The sequence below is a fragment of the Meriones unguiculatus genome, chromosome 7, assembly GCF_030254825.1.
Source record: "Meriones unguiculatus strain TT.TT164.6M chromosome 7, Bangor_MerUng_6.1, whole genome shotgun sequence".
Taxonomy (NCBI): domain Eukaryota; kingdom Metazoa; phylum Chordata; class Mammalia; order Rodentia; family Muridae; genus Meriones; species Meriones unguiculatus.
In genome coordinates, this window is record NC_083355.1 from 76,502,164 (window position 1) to 76,529,766 (window position 27,603).

The following is a 27,603-nucleotide window of genomic DNA, read 5'->3' on the forward strand; positions in this document are numbered from 1 at the left end:
CATAAGCTTCACAATGTCCTTTATGTAATCTGTTGATTTTTTTCACTTTTGAAAATAAAGTGAAAAGCTTTGTTTTTTTGAGACATGGTTGCTCTGTGTAGCCTTGGCTGTCCTGGACTCCCTTGGTAGACCTCAGAGTTCTGCCTTTTTCTGCCTCCCTGAGTGCTGGTATTACAGTATTCCTACGCCTGGCAGGAAACTTTTTAGTGACTTCATTACTTATTTGGTGAGAGTAGTATTTGTCACTTAATGTTTTGAGGTTTGGGAACTTGGTAGTTCCCAAATAACAATTGGTAGTTATTCCTTAGCCTGCTTAAATCCTGAGTTCTATCTCCACCCCCAAGCCATAAGGAGGTTGTGGACATAACACATTTAATTCTGGCACTTAGGAGGCAGACAAGCAGATCTCGAGGAGTTGAAGGCTAGCCTGGTCTACTTGAGCTCCAGACCAGCCAGAGCTAGAATGAAGGCTAATGGAGACAACCCTCCCTCCATAGTGATAGTTAATGTTGCTGTTTGGCTTGGAAAGCCTCTAGATTCTTACCATAGAATTCATCCTCTAAAATTTTCCCATTTGAAGCTTTTTTCCTTAAGATTCAGACATTCATATTAGATTAGGCATTACAACAGTTTTATTAGAGCTTTATTCAAAGAGAATATAAGGACAGGCATAGTGGCATACACCTTAAAAAAAAAAAAGAGGCAGAGACAAGTAGATCTCTTGAGTTTGAGGCCAGTATGGTCTTCCAAGACTGCCAAAGCTAGAGACCCCATCTCAAAAATAAAAATTAGGTAATGGGGTAAAGGTCAGCAGTAGAACACATGCTTGGTATATGGAAGGCCCTCAGTTTGATCCCTGGCACCATCACCAATGAAAAGGCTTGCCTTCCTCATTAGCTTTACCTATTTTATTCAAATGGTATCTTCCCTGCATGTGTCTGCACCGCAGGCATGCCCGGTGTCAGCAGGGCTGTAGCCCTGTACTAGTTACAATTGTGAGCCACTAGACAGATGCTGGGAATCTGTCTTACACAAAAGCAGCCAGGACTCTTAGCTACTAAGCCATCTATCTCTCCAAACCTATTTGTATTAATCACTCCCACCCCATAAAAAGTAATTCTTTGGTTACAATAAAATTTTGATTATTTTTTCCAGCCCCAAAAAATTTGTTGCAATTTTTTGAATGAATTATTCAATACATATTACTGTCCATGGTCAGTTAACCAAGATCAACAAGTCTGATAATTCTTAATGGAAAATTATCTTCAACAACAATTAAGTATTAGTCTGCAAGTCATTCTGAGCAGAAGAGTATCTTTGCCGATGGCTCTGGGAAGCAAATTACACAAAACATGCAATGTATTTTTGTGCCCATCAGTTGGTAGTTCTTGTATAAACTGGTAGTTCCCTGTATAATTTCTTGTAGGGCAGTTGGTATAGTGCAAATCTAGCATGCAGGAATAAATAAGGTGCAGTTTGCTAATCCTAATACTTAGGAGGTGAAGATAGACCCTGACTCAAAGTACATTTGAAAACAAAAATGCTAAATATGCAATTCTACTTAGATTCAAAACAGCACATGGCAGGCGGGCCACCTGTAATCCCAGCAGAAGAGGCCAGCCTGGTCTACAAAGTCCAGGACAAGGCTACACAGAGAAATCCTGTCTCGAAAAAACAAAAACATCACCAGTCTTAGTATCACAATAACTTTATTTTCTAGCAGGTTATTTTTCTACTGCCTCAGTATTTCTCTCAGACAACGTGAGTTTTAGAACTGGATCACTTGGCCCTTTCTCTTCTTGTCGCCTCCCAGTTCAAAATGCTTGCACCTCTTAATGGCCAGCATCCTCTTCGATCTGCAGTTGGGCTCCACACACTCAAGCCTGAGCACAATCTTCTTTGTGGTTTTGGCCTTCTTTCTGAAAATTGGCTTTGTCTGCCCACCGTAGCCACTCTGCTTGCGATCGTAGCGCCGCTTTCCTTGGGCGTACAGGGAATCCTTGCCCTTCTTATACTGCGTCACTTTGTGAGGCTGGTGCTTGCCACATTTCTTACAGAAAGTCCTTCTGGTTTTAGGTACATTGACCATCTTTGCAGTAGAAGTGTCTATGCGATGAAAACTGCAATAAAGTTTCAGATGTTAAGGATCTTGAATGTAAAATTTTTAAACTGATTTGTAGGAATACATAAAACACAGTAATCGTCAAAAATGTGCAAACCCACTAAGTATTCATTTTCCACGTGAATAAAAGGCCAGGAACGTGTACGCCTGTTTGAGTGCCTCAAGGGTTGGGCTGGGCTGGGTTGCAGCTCACTTGCCTAGTGTGCGTCAACATCCTGGGTTCAATCACCACTGCAAGCCTATAGAGAAACTAGCTTTCCCAAACGAGACATAAAATAGTTACTAAATAAGGCCCGATGATGTCCCGGAAGGCTGAGGCAGGGGATAGCTAGCTCGAGGTCAGCCTGAGCTCCGTAAAAAAAAAAACAAAAAAAAAAAACCTTCCAAATTAAAAAAAAAAAACAAAACAAAAAAAGCAACGGACCCCTGGAGCGGCCAATACAGACACAGCATTCAATTTTGCCACAGCTCGCTGCCAGGACAACACAGACCAGTTTTCGGACTACCCCAACTCCCATTTCCTAACTCTTAGGTATGACTGTGTAGAATGAGAAGCAGCTCCTTCCCCCGAGCCACGTTAGTCCGGTTCGCCTTTAACCCTCTAAAGCAACAACACCCGCCCGCGGCGCCAAAGGCTGACGTGTTGTTAGCAGCCGGCGTGCCGCGCGGCCCAGCAACCGCCATGCTGGAGCGCGGCCGCGGGCTGAGGACCCCAGCCGCGCCGGGCAGCACCTGCGCGTCCCCACGCCTCAGAGGTCGCCGGCCCCGGCCTCCGGGAGGCCGCCACGGTCCCCGAGGAAGCAGCTACGGCTCAGCTCCAGACTTACCGAGAGAGAGAGAGGTAGAGACACGGCGTCCACGATGTCCGCCTCGATCGCACGAGCCGAACAGGAAAGGGGACAGGCGGAACGGAAGTCGGAACTGAACCTGAGCGACGGGACTCCGAGCCAATAAGCAGCGGCCTCCCCCGGAGCGCCGCCTCCGGACGCTTCTGAGAAGCGCCAATCAGAGGCCAGCGGGGCGGGGCGGAGGGTGTGGGTCCGAGGGCCCGGACGCTTGCGGGCCAGTCGCGGCTTGTCAGAGCGGTCGCCGCCGGAGCGGGGCGAGGCTGCGGCGCTCGGGGTCGGCGTTCGGCCGTGCGAGCGAGGATGAGCGCACCGAGGACGCAGGGCCACGGGCGGCGCAGGTAACGGAGCCGAGGTGCGGCGGCCGCGGCTTCTTCCGGGACCCCGGGGGCCGAATGGAGAGGAGCGAGGCGACGCTGAGCCGCGGCTCGTAGCGCCTGGGCGGCTGCTGGAGCTGCGACGGCCAGAGAGAGAGGATGTGCGGAGCCCGGGCGGCGCGAGGCAGCTGAGAGCCTTCGGGCCCCAGGAGGCCGGGGCCCGGGGATGAGTTAGCGAGGGCCGCCGCGGGGGCCAGTTCCTAAGGGCTACAGGCCAAGGCGACGGCGCCGCCCGCCCGCCCCTTCCGCGCAGAGGCCGCCAGCTCCTTTCCGCGCCCGCGCTCCCGGCCCTGGAGACCATGAGGTTCCGCATCTACAAACGGAAGGTGCTAATCCTGACGCTCGTGGTGGCCGCCTGCGGCTTCGTCCTCTGGAGCAGCAATGGGCGACAAAGGAAGAACGACGCCCTCGCCCCGCCGCTGCTGGACGCGGAGCCCCCGCGGGGTGCGGGCCAGCTCGCCGTGTCCGTAGGCATCCGCAGAGCTTCCAACGAGTCGGCGGCTCCCCTGGTGCCCGCGGTCCCGCGGCCCGAGGTGGACAACCTCACGCTGCGGTACCGGTCCCTGGTGTACCAGCTGAACTTTGATCAGATGCTGAGGAATGTCGAGAAAGACGGCACCTGGCGCCCCGGGGAGCTGGTGCTGGTGGTCCAGGTGCATAACCGGCCGGAATACCTCAGTCTGCTGATAGACTCGCTTCGCAAAGCCCAAGGCATTGATGAAGTCCTAGTCATCTTCAGCCATGACTTCTGGTCCGCAGAGATCAACCATCTGATCGCTAAGGTGAATTTCTGCCCGGTTCTGCAAGTGTTCTTTCCCTTCAGCATTCAGCTGTACCCGAATGAGTTTCCGGGTAGTGACCCCAGAGATTGCCCCAGAGACATAAAGAAGACTGCAGCTCTGAAGTTGGGGTGCATCAACGCCGAATACCCTGACTCCTTCGGCCATTACAGAGAGGCCAAATTCTCACAAACCAAACATCATTGGTGGTGGAAGCTGCATTTTGTATGGGAGAGAGTCAAAGTTCTTCAAGATTACAATGGCCTTATACTTTTCCTGGAAGAGGACCACTACGTAGCCCCAGACTTTTACCACGTCTTCAAAAAGATGTGGAAATTGAAACAGCAGGAATGCCCTGGGTGTGACGTCCTCTCCCTAGGGACCTACACTACCATTCGGAGTTTCTATGGCATTGCTGACAAGGTAGATGTGAAAACTTGGAAATCCACAGAGCACAACATGGGGTTAGCCTTGACCCGAGATGCCTATCAGAAGCTGATCGAGTGCACGGACACTTTCTGTACTTATGATGATTATAACTGGGACTGGACTCTTCAGTATTTGACTGTATCTTGTCTTCCTAAATTCTGGAAAGTCTTGGTTCCTCAGGTTCCTAGGATTTTTCATGCTGGAGACTGTGGTATGCACCACAAGAAAACATGTAGGCCATCCACCCAGAGTGCCCAAATTGAGTCGTTATTAAATAATAACAAACAGTACATGTTTCCAGAAACTCTGGTTCTCAGTGAGAAGTTTCCTGTGGCAGCCCTCTCACCACCTAGGAAGAATGGAGGGTGGGGAGATATTAGGGACCATGAACTCTGTAAAAGTTATAGAAGACTGCAGTGAAAAGAAAATCACAATTGCAAAAGTGACAGTCTTCTATTTTTTTATATTTGTCTCAATAGGATATACAATTGAATAAAGGGTATAGGAACTGGTTTCTGCTTTAATACATAAACTTCTTGTAAAAGGCATCCAAATATATAGTAATCCTTTTCAGTTATGGTTGACTAAATTTTCAAACTGAAATTTTCATTTTGGGATTTGAATTTTAAAATTCAGCCTATATCTGCTTAAAGGTAATGATTATTATTGCTAAAAAGAAAGGGGGAAGTTTTATTTAAATCACATCTGTTAATCTTTGTATCTAAAACTTTGTATACTTTTCCACTTTCAGAACTTATTTTAAGTACAACAAGATTTATTTAAAACTGTCACAACAGTAAAAAGTATTACAATGAAATTAGAGTATTGCTGGAACAAACCCGGCTTCCCTATTGGCAATCACTAGAAAGGAATTGTTTGACTGGTTTAATAACTCAGAAGTTATGTTTGTTAAGCGCCCTGTCAGAAGAGCATTTTCAGTATTACTGATTCCTGTGCTATTGTGTTAAGATCTGCCTGTGCTTTCAACCTTCATATTACCTGATTTCTTTTGGAATGTATTTGATTAATAAGAAAGTTTAAGCACTGTTTCCACCTCAATGTAGAAATACAGTGGTTTTTTTTTTTTTTTTTAGTGCTGCCAAAATAAAATACTCATTTTTACATAAAAAGTTCCCTAATCACTTTGCAAAATGTCCTATTTGTATCAATAAAGGCATTCTAGAAGTTTTGAGTATGAGCATTACATCTTAGTATTTACTAGCTATACGTTGTATAATTTTAAAATGAAGCCTGCTCATGACGGTGCATTCTCTTGGGAAGAAATTGTTTGGCTTTCAAATTAGCCAGGCATAGATAATGACCAGTAAGAAAAGCTGCTGCATAAGGGAAATACTGCCTAAATTGGTTTTGAAGGCCAGAAATGATACAAAGTTCAGTCTTGCCAAGGTGCAGCAGGTCTGGTGCCAGCAAGAACTGAGATACTTTTAAAAGGACAGACACAGAACAGGAAGCAAGCTTGAGATTTACTCCTTATTTTGCATTGCTTTTCCACAATATAATTTTATTCAGCCAAAAATTAGTGGACTTGTTTCTGTGTAAAGATCATTTGAACAAAAAATTATTTTCACCAATCCCGTACTGGAAATGTGTGTGCTTGTTGAAGGTGAAGCAAAGTTCTCTGGTTTTACCCTGTCTCTCAACCTGTCACTATCTTGGCTTTTTAAATGTTTGATCACGTTTGTATCGTGTGTGCAGACGTGTGGGTGTGCACGTGTCTGTGGTGCACGCTGAAGGTGAGAGGGTGTTGGTTCTGTACGCTGAGTCCCAGGGACAGACTCCAAGCACTTGGTGACGGGTACCTTCACCCACTGAGCTGTTTCACCTCGCTCTTTTTGCTTGTTTAAAGATTGGTTTATGTGCATAGCTCTCCTGACCTTGTGTTTGTAACCCTTCCACTTCTGCCTTTAACTGGGATTACAGAGCCTCAGGCACGAAAAGCCAGGGCTGTACCGGAAGCTATACTCTGAGGACGTGGTGCTGGTAGTGTAAATCAGGATCTCCAGGACTTATCCTGACCTGTCATCGCCAGTTCAAAGGATGAAAGGAAGGAAGTGGTTTGCAGGAGTGTTCAAAGGCTGGTGATAATTAGTAGCCTTGTCTGAAACAAATACAGCTCAGCCTTGGGACTAGTGATGACAGAGATTTTCTTTTTTACACTTTCTTTCATGCTGTCCTAAAATATTTTGTGGAGGAAAAAAAAAAAGTACCTGCTAGGATCTCTTTACCTCATTTTAGGAATTATAAACTGATTTTTAAAAGATTGAGGTTTGATGTAAAAGGCAATTTTCTTGTTAGAACATTGACCAGACTTTAAATTTCTGTTCTAAGGTAAATTTATTTTTATGTGTATGGGCATTTTGTCTGCATGTATGTCTGTGTGCCACCTGTGGAGGCCAAAGGACAGCATTGAATCCCTTGGGACTGGAGCTACAGATGGTTGTGAGCTACCATGTGGATGCTGGAAATTGAACCAGGTTCTAGAAGAGCAGCCAGCACTCTTAACCACTGAGCCATCTCTCCAGCCTCTCTAGAAATCTTAAATGTATTCTTTAAAACCAAAAGATGTTTTTACTACTTTAACAGTAACTTCCAAGAAATTACTTGTTTGAAAATGATGAGCTTAAAATTTTTAAATGTGCCAGGTAATAAATCTTTAATCCCAGCAATTGGGAGGCAGAGGCAGGCAGAGCTCTGCGAGTTTGAGGCCAGCCTGGTTTACAGAGTGAGTCCAGGACAGCCAAAGATACATAGAAAAAACCTGTTTCGAGAAAAGAAAAAAGTCTGTAATGTATATTAATGTTTTGCCTACATGTATGTTCACATGCACCTGCTGCTCACATAGGCTAGAAGAGGGCGTCAGATCCTCTGAACCTGGAGTTAGGATGGTCATGAGCTATCATGTGGGTGGTGGGAATGGAACCCATGTCCTCTGCCAAAGCACTAAGTTCTCTAAACTGCTCAGCCATCTCTCCAGGCACAAAAGGATTTTTTCCCCCCCAGATCATTTGACAGGTTTTCTCTACAGCCCTAACAGTCCTGGAACTCACTCTGTAGACCTCTCCTCATATTCACAGACCACCTGCAGAGTACTGGGACTAAGGCATGAATCGCCACACCCAGCTTGAAGATGTATTTTTAATTTCATTTTTATCTGTGTGTTGTTTGTGTGCCACAGTAAGTGTAGGGGTCAGGGTAAACTTACAGAAGTACATTCTCTTCTTTCCTCATGCAAGTACCAGGTATTCAACTCAGGTTCTCAGGCTTGCCAGCAAGTATCTTTATCTGCTGAGCCATCCAACCATACCCCAAATTATCTCAACTCAAATATATGACAGACTTATATGAGAATACATGATTGGTGCAAAAATAACTAGATTAAAAAAAAAAAAAAACAACACCTACATCTATTATAGAGTTCTTTCCCCTCTTAGAAATTCATTTTCACCATAAATATATCCCACTTAGATATGAATAAATTTTAGGAATGTATTCCTCCCATATGTTCATATTTCAGTTAATTGAATTATTGAGAATTTAAGACAAACAACTCAGTGAATATTTATTTTGAAACTTTAATAAAGTAATATTGAAAAACTGAACACAAAAGCCAGTACATACTTGCAGCACAATGGTCTATTTTCAGAGCCCAGTGTACTGGGGCATGCCAGCAGTCCTAGCACTCAGAAACTGAGGCAGGAAGACTGCTTACAAGTTAGAGGGTAGGCCAGGCGACAGAGCGAGCACAGAACCAACCTCTGTCTCACCAAACTGGGGCCAGAGGTATGGCTCAGTGGGTAAAGACCTTCCCACTTAGGCTGATGACTTGCATTTAATGCCTGAGACATATATTGTCCTCTGACCTCCATATGCATGTTGTGGCCCATATGTTTGCAAATAAATAAAAACAAACAAACAAAAAAGAAACTGTCCTTGAGAAAAATATTTCTATTAGAAAAAAAAATTACAGTTTCTATAATTAAGGAAACTGTTAAAAAAAGTATCTACAGGCTTTGTTCATTTGTTTTTTGGTTTTTCAAGGCAGGGTTTCTCTGTGTAGCCCTGGCTGTCCTGGACTCAATTTGTAGACCAGGCTGGCCTCAAACAGAGAGCTACCTGCCTTTGCCTCCCTAAGTGCTGGGATTACAGGCCTGCGCCACCACGCCTGGCCCCAGTCTTTGTTGTTGTCCTGTAGTCCAGGTTGGCCTCTAACTCGTAGCTGGGCCTGACCTAAACTGACCATCAGGTCTCCAGGGCTAGTTGGGATTACAGGCTGCTAGCCTCCCCACAAGAATCAACTGTAAATGTTTATACAATCATTTTATAGTTAAAAGCACAAAGAAGCTATTTTAGGTCCCAAATATTTTTACTCTTACTCAACATTTAAATTTCAAAACAATATAAAATTAATCTAGATCATATAGCAAAGAATTCTGAAAACTGAATGAACAATGAGTCGTGTGGTCTCTAATAATTTGCACACTACCATCCTCCATATTGGTTTCTTTTATACTGTCAAAGTCCGGTATGTTTTGAACTACAGTTTTGTTTGGTAATGAAGACAGGTCATCTCCGTCTAATTCTTTTTCCTTACTTATTACTGGCTCTTTTATGTTTTCCTCGGCTGAGTTGGTAGTACTGCTTTCTTTTATTAATTCAGGATCCATTGTTGCCAGCAGTCCCTGAGGTTTTCCAGGCAGCATGTGAGGACCGTCAGGACAACTGTGTTGAAGGCCCACAGCTGAACTGTAAGTGCTTATTTTTAGTGCCTCAACTGCTACAGATGAATTGGAATCAGCTGTAGAGGTGGTGAAATGTTCGGTGTCTTCCTTTTCACTTTCAGGACATCCTTCTTTGACTCCTTGTTCCTTTCCTTGAAGCCCATCAGGATCACTGCATTCTTGCAACTGTATCAAAAGAAATAGCAAATTAGTCTGAAACAACAGAAACTGAATCATAACAATCTGAAAATCATATTTTAAAATATTTTGTGTATGTATGTATGTGTGTTCATGCATGATACAGCATATATAGAAAGGTCAGAAGGCAATTTACAGGCATTTGGGTTCTCACCTTTTACCACACAGGTGCTAGGCTCAAACATATCAAGCTCGGCAGTGAGAGCCTTTACTGTGTGTGTGCAGCAGGAAGGGTGTATAGCTTGGCGGAGGGGTGTTCAGAGGTGAAGGACAATTTTCTGGAGGTAGTTTTCTTCTTTCACCTTTACATGGGTTTCAAATTCAGTTCACCAGGCTTGCACAGCAAGCACCTGTACTTACTGACCATCTCAACTACAAACCAGCTTCAATTGTCTTTTGAATTGAATTATTTTAGCACTGGGAAGATGGTTAAGCAGCTAAGAGAACCTGCTGAGAGGAGCAGGTTCATTTCCCAGAATCCATATGGTAGGTAACACACACAGCACACTTGTATACATGCAAAGAAAACACGTACACACATAAAATAATGATCTTTATACGAGGTGGTACTTTCATCCTAGCACCCAAGAGACAGAGGCATGCAATTCCAGTCAAGTTCTGTTCAGGCGGTTTGGTTTGAGTCAGTGAGTTGAGAGGCAGTGCAGTGGAGCTGAGTTTGTGGCAGTGCAGTTCATGGAATTCTGAGGCAGTTTTACCAGGACAGTTGTACAACTGTCTATCGTGCAGAGAAAGAACAAGCTAGACACAAGTGAAGATAGAATGAGCCAGAGAACGAGGAGCCAGATTAGAACAGATTGCTAGAGTTAAGTTTGGGGCCAAGCAGAGCAATTCAGTGAGAAATGGGAGAAGCCAGGTTGAATCAGTCATCTTGGTGAGGAGTTTGAGCCAGAACAGCTGTGTTGAACCAACCAGCCAGCCTTCAGAAAGAGTTAGAAAGGTTGAGTAGAAAGGGTCAATCTTAGAGGCTGAAAACATTCTAAGCCTAGATTAGATTTTATGGAGGCTAGAAGCTTTCAGAACTAGGCGTAGGTTGGCAGACAGGCTTGGAGATGACAATTACATCATGAAAATAAGTTACTCTTAAAATCTCCTTCACAATAAAAGAAGCAAACTTTTAAAGATGGCCTATAAACACTTCAGTTACTGCAAGGGCACTGCTGAAGTTTCTCAACCTTTCTTAGGCCAGGAGTGCTGGTCCCTACACTGTTTTGCCCAATGCTGAAGGCCATAAGGATGACCAAACTTAAAGCTTAGCTAAAAACAATGAGTACATTGTATGATAGAGTTTTCAGATTTGAAAGCTGAAAAATACTTATCTATGCAAAATCTTTCTAAAGACATATATGCATAGCTGGAGAACTACTGTGAGATTAAAAACATTCTATCCTTCTAAAAATCAGATTTAAGTTTACTTACTATTTTTTAATTTAGGGGATGGAGAGCAGGGTCAGTAGCTACTTTTCCAGAGCACATGGATTCAATTCTCAGCACCCACATGGCATTCACAGCTGTCTGTAATGCTAATTCCAGGGGATTTGATGCTTTCTTCTAGCCTCCATGGGCACCAGGCACACATATGGTACACAGACATACATGAAGCAAAACATTCATACACATGTGTGACACAGTACATATGCAGAAGTTGCTCCCATATAAGTATTTTTCTTGGATTGGCTAACAAACTAAATTGTCTTTTGGTGCCTTTTTTTTTTTTTTTTTAGCAGTAAGGTCATGATGGATGTCTTTTGAAATGTGTGAGCCTTAAGATGCTTTTGCTGTGGTGCTTCTATAAATATTATCCAGGATGTAAGACTCTTGGCTTTCAAATAACAGCAAGACAAATCACTAAATTTGTTTAAATGCAAAATTCTGATTCCAAGGTTCATTTGAAGTTCAACTACTGTTTAGAAGAATGTTAGATTCACCTGATGTTCTATCCCCAAGGTTGTTCATAACAATGGACTAATCTTTAATATGAAAATAGTGAAGTTTTTAATCACATAGTAGACACGCAGACAGAAGTCTTGCCATCACTCTGCCCTGGCATTATATACTTGCTGTTTCAAGTTCTACTGCCAAGAATTGAACTGTAGTCATTTGTCCAATAGTCCCTTTGACATAATCTTGCCATTAGTCACTCTTTTTTTTTTTTAAAGATTTATTTATTATTTATATGGCATTCTGCCTGCATACCAAATCTCATTATAGATGGTTATGAGCCACCATATCATTGCTGGGAATTGAACTCAGGACCTCTGGAAGAACAGCCAGTGTTCTTAACCTCTGAGCCATCTCTCCAGCCCTAGTCACTCTTCTTTAATGCCCACCAAAATCTTACCTCTGCATGGATCTGAATCTGCTCATCAGTAACCTGAAGAACTTCAATCAGTGGCGGGGCTAGAGGCCTTGCCTGCTTCAATGGGGAGCACAGGACCTCGTCTAGAAACTCATCAACATTTTCCTCACTGACAAACAATCTTTCCTAAAGTAAAAAGAGGAAAAAAAAAAATTTATCTTACAGGTCACACTTAACAGTCATACTAAACGCAGCTCATAAAAGTTCTCACAAAGCTCATTGTTACAGATTTTTAAATGCTTATCCCACCAACACTAAGTGCTGTTGTGTAAAGAGGAAATCTAGTATTGTCCAGAATATAATTACTATGAAAAACATGTAATCATGAGAGCCACCTAAAAAGAGAAAGAAAAAGAAAAGGAAGTCTTGATCTTTCCTAAATTTACTTGGGAAAATAGAGATGTGCTTTCCTTACCAGGATGGTCTTACAAAATACAATTTTTCTTTTTCCCTACATATATGTAGCGTTAGAGGTGGCCCAGGCCAGCCTCTGTGTGCTGCAGATGTCCCTTCTGTCCCCCCCCCCCCAAGTGCTGGGATTGGGCACACATCACACCACCTGGTGCCTCCAGATAGTCCTTAGGAATTCGCACTTCACGGCTGCAAAGGCAATCCCAGCTCTAAGAGTCCAGTCTTCTAATAATCCCTAAAAACCAGCTAAAAAACATACAGCTGGATCGGTTCAAATATACCTGCTAAGTTCTTGACTGTGTAAACTGGACAGAGTGACACAAACCTGTCTTTCCAGCACTTGGGAAGTAGAGGCAGGAAGATCAAAAGTTCAGGGTAACCTTGAGCTACACAGGAATTCAAGGACAGCTTAAACCACCTCAGAGCCTGTGTCTCAAACAAAATGCAACAAGCAAAATACAGAAAAAGTTCTGTAAGCAATTACAATATTTAAAAGAATACATTCTATTTAATTTTTTGAAGCAATGTCAGGTTTAGCAAAGATTGTTTTGTTTTTTAAGACAGGGTTTCTCTATGTAGCCTTGGCTGTCCTGGACTCGGTTTGTAGACCAGGCTGACCTTGAAGTCAAGATCCACCTGCCTCTGCCTCTCTGGTGATGAAATTACAGGCATGTGACACCACACCCAGCTCTAGCAAAGGTATTTTAATAGTGACTTTAAGAACAAGGATAATGGAAAGTAAGGCCCTCAGTGCTGGGCACAGCATCCCACATCTTTACTCATAGTGCTCAGGAGGCAAAAGAACAAAAGACAAGGCCAGACTGATCTACAAAGAGAGTTCTAATTTAGATAAAGAGAGAGAAACACTCACAAGGAGACACACTGAGAACACACTGAGAAACACGTGTGGGCTTTTCAAGGGGCTACAGAGTAGCACTTGGCTGCTCTTCCATAGGAGGAATTGAGTGAGTTCAATTCCCAACATCTATATTGAGATCTGATGTCCTCTTCTGGCATGTAGGTGTACATGTAGACAGAGCATTCATATACATAAAATAGATAAGTAAAATTAAAAAAAATCAGGTCACCATATATTTTAGTTTTAAGAATTGAAATATCAAAAAAATGAAATATCTTAGTGTGCTATGTGTATATAGTTATTTAAAATGAAGTAGATTTTTAAGACAATAACAGATTTCTCAACTATTACTAGAAACTTTAAACATCACTATCACCCAAATCCAAACACAATATAGTTTGTTTATATTCATGTCAAATGAGGAATAACCATTTAACCAATTTAAAATTATTTAATTTATAAGATCAATTCACTGTTACCCCAAATAAGATTATTTTCTTCTGTGCTTTTATGTAAGTAAATATTATAATTACAAAATAAAGATTATTATGTGGTCCAAAGAGAGGGACAAAATCAGAGATAAGTTTCAAGTTCTCTTTGATTAAATAGCATTTGAATTTGGAAGTGAACCAATGAATTAGAAGAATTTTATATTCAGAGCAGTTTGCCTTGCTATTACTTGCAGCTCAAGAATCTTATGGTCTGGATATTACAGAAACATGCCACCAAAAGCATTTCTAAGGCTCACACTTCTCAAAATTATTATCTTTATTTTTTACCTTTTCCTCACTCTAAAAGATCTGACAAATACTTTGGATTTTTAGCTAATCCAAGGAAATACTTGTATGGAAATGGTACCATTAAACTACAGAAAAGCCACACTCATTCTAATGACTGATATTATTATAAAAGTTGCTGAATTCATTCACTGGCCCTAAAACATTTAAGAATCCCTTAGTTACTACATGTGTAAAGTGACAATTCTGGCCTTGAAAGCCAGACTTGAAAAGTCTCTCTATGACTACTTTCATAGAAAATAATTGAAATAAAATTATTATATGTCTCACTATTCCCAATTTTCGTTGAGACTGTGCCTCAAACAGGCTAGCCTCAAATCCATAATCCTCCTGCCTCAGGCTCTCAAATGTTGGGAGTCCAGGTTTACATCACTATGCCCGCTACTCGGGGCTTGATACATTACAGTGAACGATGGGTGTTATGGTCCTATTAGCCCTATTGAGGTAATAATTAATGGCCTAATTATAATGAATCTATTAAAGTCTTCACGGATACAAAATGTAGTTACCTTAATTCCATTTTGATTTAGAAAGCGACCCAGAAGTGAACTGCCCTGGCAGGCTGAAGCTCAGGTCAAATAGTCTGCAGCTATTACTGTCTCTGACAACTCGACTCCGAGAGGCCCCAGGCCAGCACCCTCTACGCTTCTGCCTCTTCACCAGTCTCCCAACGCACACACTCATTTGTTTTTGTGAGACATTAACTCACTCATCTTCCAGGATGCTGGGATTACGGGCATGCAACAGGCTATCGATTATTCTTTCATGGATTTCAAAGTCCTTTAAAGCTTCAGGTTTTAAAGTAGCTTCTCCCCCCACGCACACCCAGTATTTACCGACCACGGTGGAGTACTGAATGTGAAACTCAAGAACCTCCGTAACCCAAAAACAAAACAGAAGCACAACAGGTAACGCAGAGTCGTTCACCAAAACTTCATCCTACAACGGTTGTTTTTCTTTCTCTTGGGTAGCCTCGGTCATTTTGTTTGCCCAGAACTTTATCAAATATAAGTCAAATAGTTAGGGGTCCTAACGACAACTAAAAACAGACGGAAGTTTTCTGTGTAATTTGCAGCAGCCACCAGAGGGCAACCTCGCTGAAGTTAAGCCGCAGCAGCTAACCAAATGGGATGTAGGGAAGGAGACAGGCCTTGTGCTAGGAGAGGGGAGTGCTCTACAACTACGCTTAATCTGCAACCTAGCACAGGACGCAGATTTATCATTACTTGCACAAATTTCTAAACTCAGAAGAAAGCGATTTCCTAAATTAAAAAATGACCACTCTGGGGTGCTTTGGGGACCTAAACCCTTTTTGGGAACGACTAACGTTATTATCCTTTTCTCAGGAGAGACAGAACTCTCAATTTTTTTTTTTTTTTTTTTTTTTTGCATACAATTCCAGAGGTCTAGGAATCACTAAAATCCGATCTTCTCTAGTCTAAGTCGGTGGACATTACGGGCAACTTTGAAGACTTTCAGTGCATCCTTCAGGATAGAATACGTGCAAACTTCACCTTGAGAACGCACTTAACGCGAATATGGATAAACAGAACATACTCGTTTATTATAATGTGGGTTTTTTCAAATAGCGGAGACGGTTACCTCCAAGGAATCGTCGTTCAAGCCGCAATACCACTCTCGCCAATGTCCGCGGCTCTCTGGAGATTTTGCCAGTACCACCACGGCATTGTTTAAAGAAATGCTGAGCTCGGGTTCTTTGGTACCCAACTTATTCTCGGGAGCAAACTGCAAAGTGAAGGAATAACCCGAGTTCTGTGTGCAGAAGCACAGTTTGTAACGGAGGGGGCTCAGATCCCCGTCAAGGCTTTGCGGCTGAATCCCAGGCACCTGAATGAGCAAAGTCAAGGAGTCTTCGTCCTGGTTACACTGTAAAGGAGGGCACAGCGGTTCAACGCTCTCGGTCCCAGGGCCACCCATGGCGGGGCCCGGGGGGTCGTAGCGGGTCCCCTCCTGCGCCACACTCGCCTGGGCACAGAGGTCTCCGTACAATCCCGGTCTGCCCGCAGGGGATTCGGCGTCGCGGCCCGGGAATTCGCTGCAGGGAAGGCTTCGGTCCCCAGGAGCAGCCCCTTCCCCGAGGCCCAGGGGCGCCACCGAGTCCCCACCGACGCCTCGCGCCGGCTCGGGAACGAGCTCCCCTTCGGCGTCTCCAACCCCGCGATCCGCGGCGCAGCTCTCCTCCCCGCCGGTCCCGCCCGCAGACTCTTCCCGCGCCGCGTCCAGGTCCGCCGCGGAAGTGCAGGATCCGCTCTCACTTCCGGCGTCTTCGGCGGGCTCTTCCGGCGTCTCCCGGAAGTCCCGGCGCGCCGCGGCCAGCGCCACGGGCAGCGTTACCACCAGCTGCCGCCGCGCCTTGTTGTACTGCGCTTTGCCGCGGCCGTCGTCCACCGGGTACGGCAGCGGGAGCCGCAGCCGGTAGTCGGGGCTCCGGGAGTCCAGGCACAGCAGCTTCCCCTTCACCTCCAGCTCCGCGCGCTCCGCTGAGCGCAGCAGCGGCAGCTCGATGGTGACCACCAGCTCGTGCGGCACCGTGCTGGGGGCCGCGTCGCGCGAGCAGCGGTAGTCCTGCAGGTCCACGTGGTGGCGCTGCACCACGCTGCAGCGCGGCTCGGTGGGCTCGGGCCGCTGCGGGGCCTCGGGGGCCGGGGACGCGGGCGAGCGGGCCGTGCTCTCCGCCGCCGCGGGGTAGCGGTACGGGTAGGGTGGGTCCGGGAGGAGACTCAGCGGCTCCCCCTCGGGCCGGCCGGGGACGCCCCCGGGGAGGGGCGTGCGGAGCACGGCGGCCTCGGGTGTCCCCTTGTACTTGATCTTGAGGGTCTTGGCGTTCCGGCGGTCCAGCTTGACGCCGAACTGCCGCTCCACCGCATCCAGGGCCGTGGCGTCCAGCATTTCTCGGAAGCGCTCGTGGCTCCGGGCCAGCGCCAGCGCTTCGGGATGGAAGACCACGTCGTAGACGGTGTAGTGGGCCTCGCGCCCCGCATACTGGCGGCCCGGGGCCAGGCTGTAGGGCAGGGACCAGTGGCTGCCTGCTGCCGTGCCGCCCCGGCCCGCCGGCCGGCTGCTGGGCGCGCCCACCAGCGAGTTGCAGCACACGTTCACGAAGCAGCGCTGCTCCCCGTCCAGGCTGGTACGCAGCACGTGGCCCGGCTCTGGGTGCACGAACCTCACGTCCACCCCGCGCTCCCGCTCCAGCGCCGTGATCTCCTCCTCGTAGCGCCGCCGGTTCTCAGGGTCCGTGATCTCCGCAGCGTACTCGGTGAACATTCGGCGGAACTCCGGGTCCTGAAAGGCCGAGGTGAACCGCTGCACCTCCTCTCCGCTCAGATCTAAGTCCTCCAGTGCAGAGGAGGCCGCCGCCTTGGCCATGGTGCCCCACGCGGCCCGTCGCCCTGACGGATGAAGGAGTTCCTAGGATGCCCTTCACAGTCACCAGAAGTGACCGGCCCAGGAAGGTAACGGCCGGCCGGGGAGCAGGGCAGCGCGTGCCTAGTTGCCATAGTAACACCTGGGAGGCGGGGCAGTGATCGCGTGGAAAAGCGAGAAATAGACTCCTGTTTCTTCAAACCAAGCAGACACTACCGTGCCTGCTGCAGGTTTTTGACAGGCTACAACTCACAGTCCTAACTTTATCTGGCCCTTTTTCACTTTTCAAAATCAACATTTAATTTTTGTTCTTTCCATGTTCATGTATTCCACCTTATAGGTGTCCTGCAGAAACTTTGGGGCAAAAGATGGACTCTCCAAAAACAAATCCCAAAGCCCGGTAAATACAGGAAATCTGTTCACTCCTCATAATGTAAATATAGGATCTCATAACTCAAGTAGTAAAATGACAGACTAAGAACTAAGAACAGAACTAAAACTGCACATTAAAACAAATAAAAACACATATTCTTAGATTGACTGTGTAATCTGTAACAGAATATAAGCTCCAAAATGGACCAAAGCAGCATATCTGGTAGTACTGTAATGGGATTTTATGCCAGCAGACTGTAGAATTTTTGTTTTGTTATAGGGCTAGGAGGGGGACCCAGGACCTCATAGCAGTAGCATGAGCTCAATCGCTGACCACACGCCCAGGTCCGGGAGTATGGTCGATTGATAGCTGTTCGGTCCCCGATCAGTTTTGCGTGTGCAGCATTTAGCACAGTTTACACTGCCATTGCTGCAATCACAAGAGCGTTTCCAGGCTTCTCTAGTAACTTGTAGGAGGGAGTGTGTGCACAGAACCAAACCCAGGACCTGCCACCTACAAGACAAGCATTCTTCCCACTGAGCTGTATCCCAAGCCTGTCATATGTTCTTTCATTTCTGCAGGCCTTCCTCTTATAATTTAAGTAACATGTCCTAAGACTGGGATGGCGCCTCATGTCCACTACACCATCTCTTTCACAAATTAAATACATGTACTCAGCAGGAGTAGTAGCTCAGCACGCAGAGGCAGAGGAAGGCAGATCTCTGAGATCAAGGCCAGCCTGGTCTACAGAGCGAGTTCCAGGGCAGCCAAGGCTACACAGAGAAACCTTGTCTTGAAAATCCAAAATAAGTAAATAAATAAAATTCACAAATAATGGCCCAATCACTTGTAGAAATTACTATTGAACATAATTTATATAATTTAAAAAATTCCATTTTGAAGTATACATCTAACAAACATCACTATGTATTAGATGTTTGTATACATATTTAAAGATTTATTTTTAATTGTCTATGTATGTGCAAGGGAGTGCAGGTGCCCACCAAGGCCAGAAGAGTAAGTCATATCTCTGTGCTGGTATAGGTAGCTTATAGCTACCTACTGTGGTGCTGGGAACTGAACTTGGGTCCTCTGGAAGAGGAATATGCATTCCTATCCACCCAGTCCCTTAGAGTGTATATACTTTTAACAGCATTATTGGTAGTCCTCAAGTACTAGAAACTAGCCTAATTCTCACTCATAGTTAGATAATTAATAGCATGTATCTACCACACATCAGCTGTACAGCGCAATAGTTACAAGTACCTTCTAATATAATGTTATGTAGAGGAAACAAGATGCAAAATAATGGTTGGGCTCCGCTACATAATCAATAAAACTTGGCTAAGTAAATCTCACTGTTTGAAACTGGGCTGTACAACTGTATCAGTAAAAAATACCAAACTAGTGTTTGCTCTTTTTAGGAGAAACAGCATTGTGACTGGGAAGGAACAAGCGTGATCTAGAGTGGACTCCTTTCTTAATCCTGGTATATTGTTCCATTGGGTGCACAGCTTGTGAAGATTCATTGAGGTATATACACTGATAATGGGGGATTTATTTCTTGTATTTTAAAAGCTTCAAGATTTGTTTAAAAAAAAAAAAAGACCTTGAGCCAAGTGCAGTGACTCAAGTACATCTATAATCTATCACATAGGAAAGAGAAAGCAACTCAAGTTCAAAGCCAGACCTCTTAAAAATATTAAAATGCCTTCATAGATCTTTGGGGTGAAACCTTCATTCCTACCAGACCACTGAGCCCTTGGAGACCTATAGACTTGGATTTTTCACCAAACCTACTGTATTTAGGGTTCTTAAACGGTTAAACCTCCTCTCCACCCACTAACCAGAGGCAGGGGAGAAAGATTATTAGGTAAAGGGGGTTGTAGACCTTCTTAGAAGTAGTTCCTGGGGATGAGTCCACTCTTCGTTGTCCGGATACCAGCAGTCCAATCCAAAGGAAAGCAACAACCTGAATCAGCACCATTCAGAAGGTTGCGACAAGTCAGCAAAAGCTGCAAGACTCAGTTGGATTGCCGGGAGGACATCTCTGGACCATTGCTCTCTGTCCTGTCTCTTTGTCTGTGGACTCTATCTATCTTCTCTCCTCAGAGTTCACCCACAGATGTTCTCAGCTGACCAAGTCATACTCCCCGGCATGAGACGGCTCACAACAAAACACATGCCCTCTCACAAGCCAGCCTCCAGCAAAACATCACATGCCCTCTTACAAGACAGCTTCTAGCAAAACATGACGTGACTCAACTTAGTCTTCAAAAGAAGAAACTTCCACTTAAGAGACCCATGCATTTCTCCACCTGTTTGGTAGGCAGCTCAGTGAATCCCTGAGACTCTCAAGTCGTAGTAAATAACACCACTTTTCCAGCTTTTAGGCTGAAAACCTAAATATCCTTGACTATTTACCTTATCCTCTACTGCCATTCAGCTACCAAGTCCTACCTTGGCCCTAGTATCTTGAGTTCCGTGTCTGGTCTGCGCTGCCATATCCATCGCAGGCTTCCATAATAAATTGTTTCCAGTCTGGCTTACAATTTCTCTTCACACAGTTGTCTTGGTATCAGTTTAAAGTTATTACTGCATTTGTTTGTTTGCTTATAGTGAATACCAGTGTAGGTCAGGATAACTTGGGGAAAGCCATTTTCTCCTGCCATGTATAATCCCCAGCAGGGGATCACAGTTAGGTTGTCAGGTCCACAGCAAGGGCTTAAGCTGCTAAACTGCCTCACTAGCCCTTGAAACTCCACCTGATTTATGCCACTGTTTCCTCTGATGGACTAGCACTCAAATTCTTTTCCCATGTCTCTTGACCTCTAAGCTACTGTGCAGTCACCATCTATCTCCCCCTAGTTTAGCCTAATGGCAGAACACCCTTGACTCCTAGTCCCTCAAATCTTAAGAATTTAAATGTCATCTTAATTCCCATTGGCATGCTCCCACCTTCAAACATCAAAAATTAGCCCCTGTCAAATATTTTACTATAGGTCCTTTTTGGTACTGTTGTAGATTGGTTTTCCTCATTTGAAGGTGAGCTCCATGAAACCTATAACTCTGCTTTTCTCATGTGGAACTGGATTCCCGGGCACCCAGAATTTATCATGTAATGAATACATATAGTACAGAGGGAGAGAAATATGTTTAACATGTAAAGCCTGATCCCAAGATACTTCTGCGGGAGAAAAATATACACAGAAGAAACTTGGATTTGTACCCAAATATTAAAAATTATTTTTTACTTAAAGATGTATTTTCTTGCCTTTAATCTCAGCATTCTGGAGGTTGAGTTAAGCAGATCTGAGTTTGAGGCTACCTCATGTACAGAGCCAGTTCTAGGATAGCCAGGGCTACACAGAGAAAGCCTATCTCAAAAATAATTTTTCTTTATTATGTATACAATGTTCTGTCTGCATACACACCTGCATGCCAGATGAGAGCACCAGATCTCATATATAAATGGTTGTGAGCCACAGGGATTAAACTCAGGACCTCTGGAAGAGCATAACCTCGGAGCCATCTCCAGTGCCGTGATCAAGTTTTTAAATACCTTTTCATTTAAGGTTTAAAGCTTTGTGGCAGTGGTAACTAAGGCTGACAGGTGAGTCCTGGGAGGTCTTTCGAGGCTCAGTAAACATCCTCAAGGATTGGGTACCTAGTTAAGTCACCGTTATATCTTCAAATTTCAGGACAAGTTTGATGTTTTACTGGGTTTGAACCTCTGGCCTTGTACAAGCTAGCTGAGCTCTCTACCATGGAGCTAAACACCCAGCCCGTTTCCTCCTTTTGAGACGGTCTCTTTGCCCTTCTGTCTTGGACTTAACTACCAAACTCAAGTTTTTGTTCATTGTAAATTATTGTCTTTGGTATTTTTATAACAGCAGAGAAAAGTGAAACACAGAATTCCAAGTAACTATAGGGCATGGGGTGTAGCTCAATGGTAGAGTACTTGCTTAACAGTGAGTGAGGTCCTGGTTCGATCCTCAGCATAGCAAAAACATAAGCAGCAAAACCCTTATGTTTTGTAAGTTTGAAAACTATGCCAAAAGACAATTATGGACAATTATGTAGTAAATATACCAATACTCCAAAACAGATTTTTCTCAACCTTATAAGAAGACATTTTGTGAGTAAACAGTTAATATATTATTAGAGTTGTTATGGTGTCAATAGCCAAAGTTAGATTAAAATAACTCACAAAATTTTAAATAATTCTTAAACATATCTACATATATATAAGACAGCAAAGGAACTGCTTTCTCTATAAAACTTTCTGAAGTTTTATAAAGAATTTTCATGAAATATATTTTGTGTAGAACACTCTAGGGTTATCATAACTTTATTACAATTTAATATACAAATTACACAAGATAAAAATGAGAAAATTAATTTCATGTGTTCTCATCGGTCTCAAAAGCCCTGAAGTTTGCTGAAATAGAAAAATAAAATTAAGCATTAAGTTATTGCTCTTTTCTTAATATTTAGTTGTAGTTACATTTAAAAACAGGTCAATCAATACATTCACATTGTTGCAAATTCAAGAGGAAACGTTGAAAATGTGCTTCACGCCCAGCCTGTTCTCCCAAAGGAATATATCTTCATAAAGGCATTCTCTTCAAAAAAAGGAAGAATTGCTACAAGCTGAGACCAGCCTGGGCTACACAGTAAGTTCTAAGCCAGCTAAGAATGGCTCGAACAAACACACACATGAAAGCTGAGTGTGATGTGACATACACACATTATTCCAGAGGCTGAGGTATGACTGCAAGTTCAGCCTGGGCTACCCTAAAAAATACAAGAGGTGGGGCTATAGCTAATTGGGAAAACGCTCACCTGGTATGTCTAAGACCCTGAGTTCAATCTATAGCAGTATAAAATGTGGGGAGGGGTAGGCTTTAATACTATGTACTCCAGCTGTGCAGTGATGGCTCATGCCTGTAGGCCCAGCACTTCGGGAGGCAGAGGCAGGCGGATCTCTGTGAGTTTGAGGATAGCCTGGTCTACAGAGCAAACTCCAGGACAGCCAAGGCTACACAGAAACCCTGTTTTGAAAAACCTTTAAAAAAAAAAAAAAGTACTCCAAAAGCTGGGTATAGTGGCACATGCCTTTAATCCCAGCTGCCTCAAACAACAACAAAACCAAAAAAGTAGTTTGTTAGTTGGAGAGATAGCTTAACATACTTGATGATCTTGCAGACCAGAGTTCAGTTTCCAGCACGCATATCAGCACACAGCTGCCTGTAAGTCCAGATTCAGGCGCTCTGATGGCGTCTTCCAGCACCACTCTCATCACCAGTCATTTTGGTCTTTCCTGAGACCTTTGAACTACACACATCCAGCTTCTGTCTACTTTGCTGCCAGTTTACCCAGGCTTTGAGAAAGCCATGTGGAGGGCAGGACTGGCCTATTGGAAGAATATGAAACCTCCTCAAGTGTCAGCCTTGTGAGAACTAGCTCACCTACACAGCCAGCCCGAGAATCCACTCAAAAAGTTGTCCTCACCAGAAAAATACCAACCAAGAATTAGCACGACTACTATTCAGTCTAACACATTCCCAGTAGGCCACTGCAGACATACAAGGAAAATTTAAATATATCAAATGTGACTTTCAGCAATATAAAATCAAGAGAAAGCCCCTGCTGGTTTTGTAGGCATGCTTACCTATCTTCTACTGTCTTACTGGAAGGGTAAAAAACTTTGAATGCAAATCCACTTCTTGGAAAAGAGCCCTTTAAAGATAAAAATGTCCGTAAGTAAATTGTATAAAATGAACCCTATTGTTTAATAATCACATTTCTTTCTTTCTTTTGAGATAGGGTTTCACTGTTTAACCCTCACTGTCCTGGAACTAGCACTGTAGACCAGACTGGCCTCAAACTCAAGAGATCCACCTGCTTTTGACTCCCAAGTGCTAGGATTAAAGGCATGCACCACCAGTCTTACAGAATCGCATTTCTTAGTCATGACTTAACAATCACAGGTTGTGACTATAAAATAGACTCTGGCATATTCTTTATGTTGGGATGACTCAAACATTGTATTTACTGACTGAAAAAGTATGCCCCTGTATTCTCAAGTGTTAATTGAGCTGGTGCCAGGCTAGTAGGGTATGTGAATGTCGCTTCCTTGCCTGCCTGAAAAAAAAGGCAAGCTGCTAGTTCTCGTTCTCATAGGCCCCAAAGCCAACTGGTTCATTAAGGAGTGTGGCTTTTTGTAAAATAAAGAGCTGCTTGGGGGCTGGAGAGATGGCTCAGAGGTTAAGAGCAGTGCTTACTCTTCCAGAGGCCCTGAGTTCAGTTCCCAGCAACCACCTATAATGATGGTTCACAACCATCTATGATGAGATCTGATGCTTTCAGGTGTACATGAAGGCAGAACATTGTTTACATAATAAAATAAATAAATCTTAAAAAAAAAAAAAAAGAAAACAGATTTAACCATAACAACAACAATAAAAGAGCTGCTTGGAACTGGTCCAGCCAAAGAAATCCAGAAAAATTAGCAGACAGACACAGGAGGAAGACTGAAGAGACACTGGACAGAGCTGGGAAGAAGGCATGGCGAACCATGTGGAGACGCAATGCTGGAGAAGTTGGGTTAAGTTAGAGGTTAGATGAGAGGCTAGGCGAACAGCCTTAAACTACATAGATGTCTCCGTGTCTTATTTTTTAAACCCCGAGCAGGATCCTGAAAACTCCACATTACTTTAAAGAGAAGGTTACGATAGATAGATAGATAGATAGATAGATAGATAGATAGATAGATAGATAGTCGTCTTGTAAGTTGACCAGTTTTATGCCAACAAATGTCACTAGAAATGCTTTGGCACTGCTCAACTCAGTGTGGAAACACATAGTATTGTAAAATACTAAGCATGCATAGAAGACAGACATGTTCAAGGAGGCTTCCCTGCCGTCCCCGCAATGACGGGTTGACAGATTTCTGGTGTGCTCCCAGCACTACTGAACAAGAACCACATGCAATTATCTAAGATGAAGCTCTAAGGTTACCACAGAGGCTCCGTTTTTCAGTCCGTCTGAAGCCCTGTCTGAAGTACTTGCTGGACCACAGCTCAGTACTCTTAAGTACTAAAGAGAGATAAAGAAAAAAATGGGGCTGGAAAGATGGCTCAGCAGTTAAGCACATACACTGCTCTTTCAGAGGATCCAAGTGCAATTCCCACACGCACCTCTGGTGGCTCACCCCAGCTTCAGGAGCACCTAGCACCTTGTTCTCTGTGGGCACCTCTACTCATATACACATACCCATACACAGACACGTACATATAACTTAAAAAATAAGAAGAATCATCGTTAAGCCAGGCGGTGGTGGCACATGCCTATAATCCCAGCACATGGGGAGGCAGAGGCAGGTGGATCTCTGTTAGCTAGAGGCTAGCCTGGTCTACAAAGCAAGTCCAGGACAGCCAAGGTTACACAGAGAATCCCTGTCTCAACAAACAAACAAACAAAATAATCTTTAAAAAAGAAAATAAAACAGTAATTACATAATATCAAAACCAAGTTTTAAACCTGGTGAATGAATGGTGTAGGAGGTGGCTGCTTGTACACTTCAAGATCAAAGATTGGGAAAACTCACTGGTAAGTTGCTTTTAATATAGTTTCAACTAAGAAATTTTCCAAAGATATGACAAATATGAAAAGAGAGTACCCAATGAGGAAATAGCCTCGTTTATTTGAATGTAATAAATACTGAGGGAATGGAGCAATGGCTCAGCTGTTAGGAGCACTGGCTGCTCTTGCAGAGGACCAAGGTTCAATTCCCAGCACCCACGTGGCAGCTCACAATCATCCATTAACTCCAGACCCAGGGAATCTAATGCGGCCTTCTGACATCCTTGGTCACCAGGCACGTACATGGTGCACATAGGTATAAGAAACAAAACATTTATATGCATAAATAAATCTTAAAAAAAATCCTGGGGCTGGAGAGATGGCTCAGTGGTTAAGAGCACTGTCTGCTCCTCCAGAGGTCCCAAGTTCAATTCTAGGTAACCATATGGGGGCTCACAACCATCTATAATGAAATCTGGTGCCTTCTTCTGGCGTACAGGTATACATGCAGATAGAGCACTCATATACATAAAATAATAAATTAAAAGAAAAACTGGACCACGAATGTCATGCAAAAAAGCCAAGTTAATTATGCTGACCCTTAGAGAATGACTCTCAACCACAGATTGTCCCTTAAGTGGTGGCATCTAGTGGGGGTTCAGGGATACTGCTGAGCTTCGTACAGGGCATATTAGAATAGCCCCTACAACAAAGAATTCCTTGGGCCAATGCAAATGTGCCAAAGTTTATGTGTAGATAAAGCCACACAAAATGTTCATTTGACAAAGTAATAACCAATCCAAGCCTTAACGATTCTAGACCTGACCCAGATAAAAACAAAAACGTATTAAAATTTAAAATTCATAAGAATCACCATGAAGACTAAAAATCACTCGTGGGCCCAAATGTGGTAATTCCAGCACTCCAGAAGCAAAGGCAGCCAGATCTCTGGGTTCAAGGCTAGCCTGGTCTATATAGAGTTTCAGGGCTTCACAATAAGACCCTGCAGATAGATAGATAGATAGATAGATAGATAGATAGATAGATAGATGATATATACATACATACATACCTAGATGATAGATGGATAGACAAACAGACAAACATCACTAGTAAAGAAAATACTATGGGGGGCTGGAGAGATGGCTCAGAGGTTAAGAGCACTTGTTCTTCCAAAGGTCCTGCGTTCAATTCCCAGCAACCACATGGTGGCTCATAACCATCTATATTATGATCTGGTGCCCTCTTCTGGCTTACAGGCACACATGCAAGCAGAATACTATATACTGTATAAATAATAAACAAATAAATCTTTGAAAAAAGAAAATACTATGAAGCCTGGCAGTGTTAGCATATGCCTTTAATCCTAAGCTTGGGAGGCAGAAGCAAAAGCAAGTGGATCTCTACGAGTTCGAGGCCAGCCAGGAAAAGGAAAAGGAAAAGGAGAAGGAGAAGGGGAAGGGGAAGGGGAAGGGGAAGGGGAAGGGGAAGGGGAAGGGGAAGGGGAAGGGGAAGGGGAAGGAAATATTTTGGCTAGGTAGTGGTGGCAGCACTTGCATGCCTTTAATCCTAGAACTGCAGAGGCAGACAGATCTCTGTGAGTTCAAGGCCAGTGTGGTCTACAGAGTGAGTTTCAGAACATCAGTGCTACACAAACCCTGTTTCAAAAAAAAAAAAAAAAAACAAAATGGGGAAGGGGGAATATTGTTAACATAAACTGTGTTTATATAATTACTTGTATGGTACATATTTTCTAAGTCCTCAAGTCAATCATATTTTCAGGTACTAAAGCAGCTTGACTATTCTAGAGTAGTTGTAAGGTTCTAGATAAAAATCAATGAAACTTCATTCACTAGGACATTTGGGCAGTTTCTACAAGTCACAATTCTCAAAAGAAAAGCACCATCAACAAGGTTAAAGAAAATGGTGACAGGACCTGAAAGCAGTTCCCAAAGATGTGACTTTGCTACTCTGAATAGAAAACTACTCATTTGGTTTTATGTTTTGGTCTGCTTGCTATTTTATAAATTGACAGTACTTTATGATTACAGCACATACGGAGAGTTTAAGAATCTATGTATACCAATTATATCAGTGTTTGACTATATGTTTTACTGCAATGATGATTTTATTCTCTACATAAAGTCATTAAAATGTACTGTAGGATCGAGGTGGCTTGGTGGGTAAGGTACTGGGCTGCCGACCACGTTGACCGGAGCTCCAGCTCTGGGCCCCACATGGTAGAAGGAGAATGGATTCTCACCGTGGTATACCCCCGGCCCCACACCTACACACACCACACTGTACCCCTGACCACCCACCACAG

General features: G+C 43.9%; 4 protein-coding genes across 5 annotated transcripts in view; 1 reads left to right on the top strand and 3 right to left on the bottom strand.

Moving 5' to 3' along the window:
* Positions 1 to 1,692: 1,692 nt before the first annotated feature.
* On the bottom strand, positions 1,693 to 3,104 carry Rpl36al (ribosomal protein L36a like). The gene is made up of 2 exons (XM_021650923.2): positions 2,950 to 3,104; positions 1,693 to 2,120 (listed from the first exon to the last, which is right to left on the bottom strand). The coding sequence occupies exon 2, from the start codon at positions 2,087 to 2,089 to the stop codon at positions 1,769 to 1,771; it is 321 nt and encodes a 106-aa protein (XP_021506598.1). The 5' UTR covers positions 2,090 to 2,120; positions 2,950 to 3,104; the 3' UTR covers positions 1,693 to 1,768.
* Positions 3,105 to 3,631: 527 nt separating this feature from the next.
* Positions 3,632 to 5,744, top strand: Mgat2 (alpha-1,6-mannosyl-glycoprotein 2-beta-N-acetylglucosaminyltransferase). Its single transcript, XM_021650924.2, has one exon. The coding sequence runs from the start codon at positions 3,644 to 3,646 to the stop codon at positions 4,970 to 4,972; it is 1,329 nt and encodes a 442-aa protein (XP_021506599.1). The 5' UTR covers positions 3,632 to 3,643; the 3' UTR covers positions 4,973 to 5,744.
* Positions 5,745 to 8,129: 2,385 nt separating this feature from the next.
* Positions 8,130 to 17,404, bottom strand: Dnaaf2 (dynein axonemal assembly factor 2). The gene is made up of 3 exons (XM_021650925.2): positions 15,536 to 17,404; positions 11,849 to 11,992; positions 8,130 to 9,477 (listed from the first exon to the last, which is right to left on the bottom strand). Exons 1-3 carry the CDS (start codon positions 17,318 to 17,320, stop codon positions 8,977 to 8,979), a joined length of 2,430 nt encoding a protein of 809 aa, XP_021506600.1. The 5' UTR covers positions 17,321 to 17,404; the 3' UTR covers positions 8,130 to 8,976.
* Positions 17,405 to 22,025: 4,621 nt separating this feature from the next.
* The window catches only part of Pole2 (DNA polymerase epsilon 2, accessory subunit), a 29,300-nt gene continuing 23,722 nt past the window's right edge, over positions 22,026 to 27,603 (bottom strand). For both annotated transcript variants that reach the window (XM_060387569.1, XM_021650933.2), the window contains exons 18-19: positions 23,365 to 23,432; positions 22,026 to 22,131 (exon numbers count right to left, since the gene is read on the bottom strand). In XM_060387569.1, the coding sequence (XP_060243552.1) occupies positions 22,113 to 22,131; positions 23,365 to 23,432 (87 nt within the window). In that variant the 3' untranslated portion in view covers positions 22,026 to 22,112. The remainder of the gene's footprint in view (positions 22,132 to 23,364; positions 23,433 to 27,603) is intronic.